The 7,313-nt window shown below is 42.1% G+C and overlaps 1 protein-coding gene across 3 annotated transcripts in view; it reads left to right on the forward strand.

Moving 5' to 3' along the window:
• Drd3 (dopamine receptor D3) overlaps positions 1 to 7,313 on the forward strand; it is a 52,778-nt gene that overhangs the window by 14,061 nt on the left and 31,404 nt on the right. For all 3 annotated transcript variants that reach the window (XM_031364694.1, XM_031364693.1, XM_031364695.1), the window contains exon 2: positions 7,070 to 7,182. In XM_031364694.1, coding sequence (XP_031220554.1) covers positions 7,070 to 7,182 — 113 coding nt within the window. The remainder of the gene's footprint in view (positions 1 to 7,069; positions 7,183 to 7,313) is intronic.

Raw genomic sequence — 7,313 nt, forward strand, 5'->3', positions numbered from 1 at the left:
GTCTCGAAAAAAAAAAAAAAAAAATTTTCAAGATCCTTATGTTGTACACAGCAAAACACTGTCACGTGCAAATAAGCTGAAAGTGTACATGGATTGTACAATATTGGACCTATTTCTCCAATTACCAAATTATAGCAACCATTGGATGACAATCAACAAATTTCTAATTCCTCATATTTTTGGATTTCAATCGCTTAAGATATATTGATAATATTAATTTTCATATTAAGATATTAAGAAAAAGTAATTGTTGCTTCCTGTTGTTTTTGTTGTAAGAGATAGAATTAGGTTTGTGTGGGTTTGTTGAAAGATTACTTTCTTGCTTCTTCTAGGGTGTAGTTTTGCTCCTTATGTTGATATTTTCCATCTATTATCCTTTGTAGGACTGGATTTGTGGAAAGATATTGTGTAAATTTTGTTTTGTCATGGAATATCTTGTTTTCTCCATCTATGGTAATTGAGAGTTTTGCTGAGTATAGTACCCTGGGCTGGCATTTGTTTTCTCATAGGATCTGTATGACATCTGCCCAGGATCTTCTAGCTTTTATAGTCTCTGGTGAGAAGTCTGATCTAATTCTGATAGACCTGCCTTTATATGTTACTTGACCTTTTTCCTTTACTGCTTTTAAAATTCTTTCTTTGTTTAGTGCATTTGGTGTTTTGATTATTATGTGATGGAAGGAATTTCTTTTCTGGTCCAGTCTATTTGGAGTTCTGTAGGCTTCTTGTATGTTCATGGGCATCTCTTTCTTTAGGTTAGGAAAGTTTTCTTCTATAATTTTGTTGAAATATATGTATTGGCCCATTACCTTGGAAGTCTTCACTCTCTTCTACACCTGTTATCCTTAGGTTTGGTCTTCTCATTGCATCCTGGATTTCCTGGATGTTTTGGGTTAGGAGCTTTTTGCTTTTTGCATTTTCTTTGACTGTTGTGTCAATGTTTTCTATGGTGTCTTCTGCCCCTGAGATTCTCTCTTCTATCCCTTGTATTCTGTTGGTGATGTTTGCATCTATGACTCCTGATTTCTTTCCTAGGGTTTCCATCTCCAGGGTTGTCTCTCTTTCTGATTTCTTTACTGTTTCTATTTCCATTTTTAGATTCTGGATGGTTTTGTACATTTCCTTCACCTGTTTGATTGTGTTTCCTGTAGTTCTTTAAGGGATTTTTGTGTTTCCTCTTGAAGGGCTTCTAGCTGTTTATCTGTGTTCTCCTGCATTTCTTTGAGGGTGCGATTTATGTCTTTCTTAAAATCCTGTATCATCATCATGAGAAGTGATTTTAGATCTGAATCTTGCTTTACTGGTGTGATGGTGTGTCCAGGACTTGCCATTGTGGGAGAATTGAGTTGTGATGATGCCAAGTAACCTTGGTTTGTGTTGCTTATATTCTTACTCTTGCCCCGAACCATCTGATTATCTCTAGTGCTACCTGCCCTTGCTAAATCTGACTGGAGCCTGTACTTCCTGTGATCCTGGTTGTGTCAGAACTACCCAGAGTTAAGTTGTCTCTGTGATCCTGTGATTCTGGGATCCTAGGATCCTGGGCTTGTTAGAGCACCTGGGAGTGGAGCTTCCTCTGGGTGTTGTGGGACTGGCTGCTGAGCTTGCACCCAAGGTCTGCTCAGGGCACCAGCCTAGACAGACCGGAAGGAACCTGAGCCACTGGGCTGGCAGAGTTCCTGTGTGCCTGGGTCCTGCTGGCCCCAGTTACTCCTTGTGTTGGGACAGATGTTGTGTCCTCCTCACCTCTGATTCAGGGTGTGTTAGAGCACCTAATATGTCCTCAATTCTACACCCATTCACACATCACTTTCCCAACTTACACAGGCACTATCACCAGAGACCCTGGGAACAGAACCAGGTTTAATTCATTTCAACACACCCACTGTCTTAGTTTGGGTTTCATTTCTGTGAAGAGACACCATGACCAAGGCAACTCTTAAAAAGGACAACATTTGTTTGGAGCTGGCTTACAGTTTCAGAGGTTTAGTCCTTTATCATCATGGTGGGAGGCATGGCAGCCCCCAGGCAGGCAGACATGGTGCTGGAGGAGCTGAGAGTTCTCCATCTTGATTCACAGGCAGCAGAAAGAAACTGTCTTCTGCAGACAGCTGGGAGGCTCTGATTCTACAAAGGGCAGAGCTTTAGGACTAGGAGATCTTAAAGCCTATCCCTACAGTGACACACTTCCTCCAACAAGGCCACACCCATTCTAACAAGACCAGACCACTCCCCATGGGCCAAGCATCCAAACACCTGAGTCTCTGGAGGCCAAACATATTCAAACCACTATAACCACCCATGCCTTGTATCAAGTATGTGAATAGTCAATGAAACAGTAACTCTCTGGGTAAATGGAGAGGCAAATACCAGACCTCCTCTTCTAATGCTGGTAGGGTAGAATGTTGGCAGGAAGAGGTTGAAAGTTTAGCTCTTTTTTGTTAGTTGTATGTTCTTAAGCAAAGAACCCCTCCAGGTCTCCATCTATCTACAAATTGGACATCAAAGCCTTCTCAGTGGCTTGCTCTGAAATGAGGTGAGCTGGTTACTAACCATGCTTTGAGCACTTCTGGTCTTTATCCTTCTGTTATTTTACATGATGTGGAAGATTGTAGTATAAACATTCACATATGAGATATAGAGATAGATTAGATTGATAGATAGATAGATAGATAGATAGATAGATAGATAGATAGATAGATAGACAGACAGATAGATTGTGCATGTGAGAGGGAGGGAGGGAGGAAGAGAGAGAGAGAGAGAGAGAGAGAGAGAGAGAGAGAGAGAGAGAGAGAGAGAGAGAGACTGCTTACAGAGTCATTTCAGTTAGTTGGTTTTTTTGAGTCAAGGTTCCTGTGTGTAGTCATGGATATTATGGAACTCAATGCTGAGATTAAAGGTGTGCACCTCCACCTCTTGGCTTACAGACTCATTTTAAGGCATAAGCTCACAGGAAAGTTAAATGATAACATCTTAATGGGAATCACTTCAATCAGCTAATGAGGTTGTTTTCTTGGCACTTGGCTAAAATCAAGATAAGAATGGGATTTCTGACGGCAGATCCTGGAAAGGGGAAGCAAACAGGCAGAAGGAAGTCTTGTTCCCTGGTGACAGCTGGAGAGGTCATTCAACAAGAGGGCACAGTGTCCTTTCATATAGGCGCCCACACAACAGCCCCAGTGTCTTTCCCATCACAGTCTTGTGATCCTGAGACAGAGGGAGTCAGAAAGGTGCCTCTCCCCTCCCCCAATAAGTCTCACCTGATTTTCCTCTTCCCTGGTATCCTCCATCCCTTTCCACAAGCTGCCTCTCCCTGTGTGTGGTGTTCTGTAACACCATTCAATGCCTCTACCAAGCATGTAAGCTTCAACAGCAGGCTTGATCTCTCTAAGACTGCTTCCTGTGTAAGAAAGTCATTAATAGCCCCATCAACACCAAAATACGACTCAGCTTTAAAGAAAATAATAAAAATCCTTTATTCTGAGGCAAAAGCAAATGTTCTCAGAACTTGTTCTCAATTTAAAAAAAGCTTTGGTTGGGACCTTAGCTAGGTGAGCCAGGAAGAGGAAAATCATGTTAGGTTATAGCATTTTTAGCTCTACAGTTGGTGGATGCTAGAGGTCAGCTAAATTTAACAATACATTCCAAGACATTTATCTAATAGTCTTGAGAACTTCAGGGCATAAAGAAGGTTAAAAGTAAAAGAGAGGGTATGTGTATCCAGAAAGAGGCAGCTCAGCAGGTAAAAAGCACTCGCTGCTCTTCCAAAGGACCCAGGTTCCGTTCCCAGCACCTATATGGTGGCTCACAACCATCTGTAACTACAGTTCCAGAAGGATCCAATGCTCTCTTCTGGGCCTCCATGGGCATTATACATGGAGTGCACACACATAAAAACAGGCAAACACTCAGACACATAAAGTAAGTATATTTTTTAATGAAGTTAATAAGTAGTTTCTTCTACAAGCACTAAGCCTAGATAACCCTCCACCTGTGATATTCCATGCCTCATAATCACAGTCTTCTACTCCAGCAAGGTCAGAACAAAGTAGAGGCCAAAGAGCTTGCGGGATCTTTAAGACAAACAGGGCTTCTTTAGAGACGTTAGGCTTTATGGTCTTATCTCAGGGGATTCTAATCAGCACTAAGAAGCCATGTCTACAAAGCACTTTTCAGGACACCAGGCATTTAGCAAGCATTCAATAAATGGCTTTTAGTATGTCAGAGACCACTCAATCTTGACGGACGTACCTGCATGCCTAACCCCTGCTCCAGGGGCCCCAGAGCAGCAGTGAACAAGTAAATGTCTCTGCTATTATCCAGTTGGTTAAGTAACAGTCATTTAATCTCCCATCAAATCACACACGCCTCAAAATGCTGTGATAGTACATATAGCAAAAAACGACAACAACAAAACGAAAACGAAGACAAAAACAAAACAACAACAACAAAACCAAAAGAACAAATCCAGTTTTCAAAGTCTGATGTTTCAAAGTTGTAGACATTCCTGGAATGGGTCACGGAAGTAGATGCTAGAAGTAGGAGAATTTTTTCTTTTAAGAAATGCTATTTTGTATTAACTGTACCGGCACTCATACTGATCTCTAGTTAGTGTATTCAAGAATGCCTTGTACAGGCTTGGTGAGATGGCTCCTCAGGGAAAGGTGTTTGCTGCATCAGCCTGGCAACCCGAGATCAATCCCTGGAACCATCATAAAAATGAAAGGGGAGAACTGACTCCACAAAGTTTTCTTATGACTTCCACATCCATGCATACACATGTATAATAATAATAATAATAATAATAATAATAATAATAATAATATTAATAATAATAATAATAGTGCCTTCTTTCTCCAGTTACCATATGTCTTCAAGTTGCACCCTGTGGTGTGTTTTGTTAAATGTCCTAACAAACAAACTATGCCCTCCTTCTGTGGACTGTTACAACTTTACTACAAGTGCTTGTTTGGAGAATACATAAATGAACGAATGAATGAATGAACAACCAGAAAGCACTCAGGTTGACTATAGTCCTACCTATTCTTTCTCCTTTAAATTTCTCACAACACATACACACACACACAAACACACACACACTAACTCAGTTATATGAAAAGAAGAGAATAGAAAAGAGGAGAAAAGAAAAGAAAGGAAAAGAAAAGAAAAGAAAAAAGTCTGTTTTCCACCACTCCAATTGCATGGTAGACATATTTTGAATGAACTTAGGAATACAAAATTCAGTTTTGGGGAGACCCTTTCATACCATGCAGTTGTCTTGTGTAATCAAAGGCATCCTTCACTCTCCTGTCTCTCTGGAGTCACTGTGTGATGACTCTGTTGATCAGAAACTATAAACTCCCTTTCTAAGCAGATTTTCATGCTCAGCATTCCTATAAACATGTTAGGCCTTTATTTATATGGACCCACATGGCCTAACTAAGAGAACGTAACTCCGGAATCAAGGAAACAAATATGATTACTTCACTTGTTTTAACTTTTCATGGTTGCTTTTAAACAAAGTATCTTGGGTCAGCGCTTCTCAAAATAGCCCGAAGATGGCCAAATATAAACATCAAATGGGAGGCTAAAAGGGAAATAAACTCCAGAAGTTTGTTTAAGAAGAGGGTGGACTCTTCCGGTCTTACTTTGCTGTTATGACACAGGGAGGGTCAGAAGAGTCTCAGAGGAGGACCAGACAGAGAGCAGCAGCTCCTTTACTCACATCGGCCAACATCTGCTGGGCCCATTGGTTCCCCTGCCCTTTCTTAGATAGCCATCAAGATAGATGCTCAAAAGAGACATCAAAAACACATCTACAAGGGCTAGAGAGATGGCTCAGAGGTTAAGAGCACTGTGTACTCTTCCAGAGGTCCTGAGTTCAATCCCCAGCAACCACATGGTGGCTCAAAACCATCTATAATGAAATCCGGTACCCTCTTCGGATGTGCAGGCATACATGCATGTAGAATACCGTATACTAAACCTCTACAGCCAGTGACACAAACTCTCATTGAGAGCCACCATCCCCCAGAATGGCAGCCCACAAGCCTCAGAGCTTATAAGTGGCAGTGTATGGACATTCAAAACACAGCACTGTCCCTGATACATCTTGTTTATTTAACTAGGTTATGTAAATGTGCAAAATTAAACAGGAATTAGCTTCTGTATAAACTGATTCACCTAAATCCCTGATGCTGTTTGCAGTACTCAGGGGAAGCTATGGAGGTTGGTCCCATGTGTATAAACAAGCAGGTGACAGCTAGCCGCACTTAGCTGAGAGCCATGCCTGTTTTCCTCTAACTCTCTGATCCCGGCCTTCTCCCACCTCAGTTGGGACACCACAGGGTTGGGGGTCAAAAGCAGTCTTGATGTTCCCATAGATGTTGTTTTATGACATCTCCAAGCTTGACAACCTGAAGTCACAGAGATGTTTGTTTTGGAGTCATGTTTTATGTAAAATGTGTTCTTCACTTATTTCCTGAGCACATGGTGAGTTCTCTATTGGGCAGAGGGCTTCAGAGACGCAGTTTTGGCACATAGCACACATTGGGCAGCTACCCAAGCTCTTTTGCTAGCAGCTGTGCATCTATGGGCAAAGATATATCTATGCACATACCACTTAACTACAAGGAGCACCCCTGAGATTGAACCTCAAGTTTGATTGCCAAACCTTAGTACAACTGGGGGTGTTTATTTTAAGATGCATGGTCAGGAGCTCAGATCCAGGGACTCTGAGTCACTAGGCCTATGGGGTATTCAGAAATTTACGTTCTAAATGAGTGTCCCACTGTGAGCCACTCTGAGAATCCCTGCACTAATTAATCTTGCAAATGTCTCCCAGCACTAACACTCTACTGTTCTGTCCCTTTCTTAGCAATCAATCCCAGACAACCTGGCAGACCCTCTGTGCTTTCCAGCCCTCTGGTACTGATGGCACCCACCACAGGGAGCCAGGAAGGTGTGCTGGCATCTCTGATGAACAGCTCAGGGGAGACAAGGGAGTTGACTGGGTTATTGTTCCTTCCCTGGAGAAAACACTAACCTCCTTCTTGTCTCTAATGCCCAGGTGACGGGTGGAGTCTGGAACTTCAGCCGCATTTGCTGTGATGTTTTTGTCACCCTGGATGTCATGATGTGTACAGCCAGCATCCTGAACCTCTGTGCCATCAGCATAGACAGGTAGGGCTGAGAATCCCCTTCCAGGCTTAGGAGACAGGTATCCCTAATCGGGTGAGCCATCCTGATACTCCCTTGAGCCATCAGGGTCACTTCCAAGGGAAGCTGTCTTTGGCACATTTTTCTTTCCTTTT

This window comes from Mastomys coucha, unplaced genomic scaffold, assembly GCF_008632895.1.
Source record: "Mastomys coucha isolate ucsf_1 unplaced genomic scaffold, UCSF_Mcou_1 pScaffold12, whole genome shotgun sequence".
Classification (NCBI taxonomy): Eukaryota; Metazoa; Chordata; class Mammalia; order Rodentia; family Muridae; genus Mastomys; species Mastomys coucha.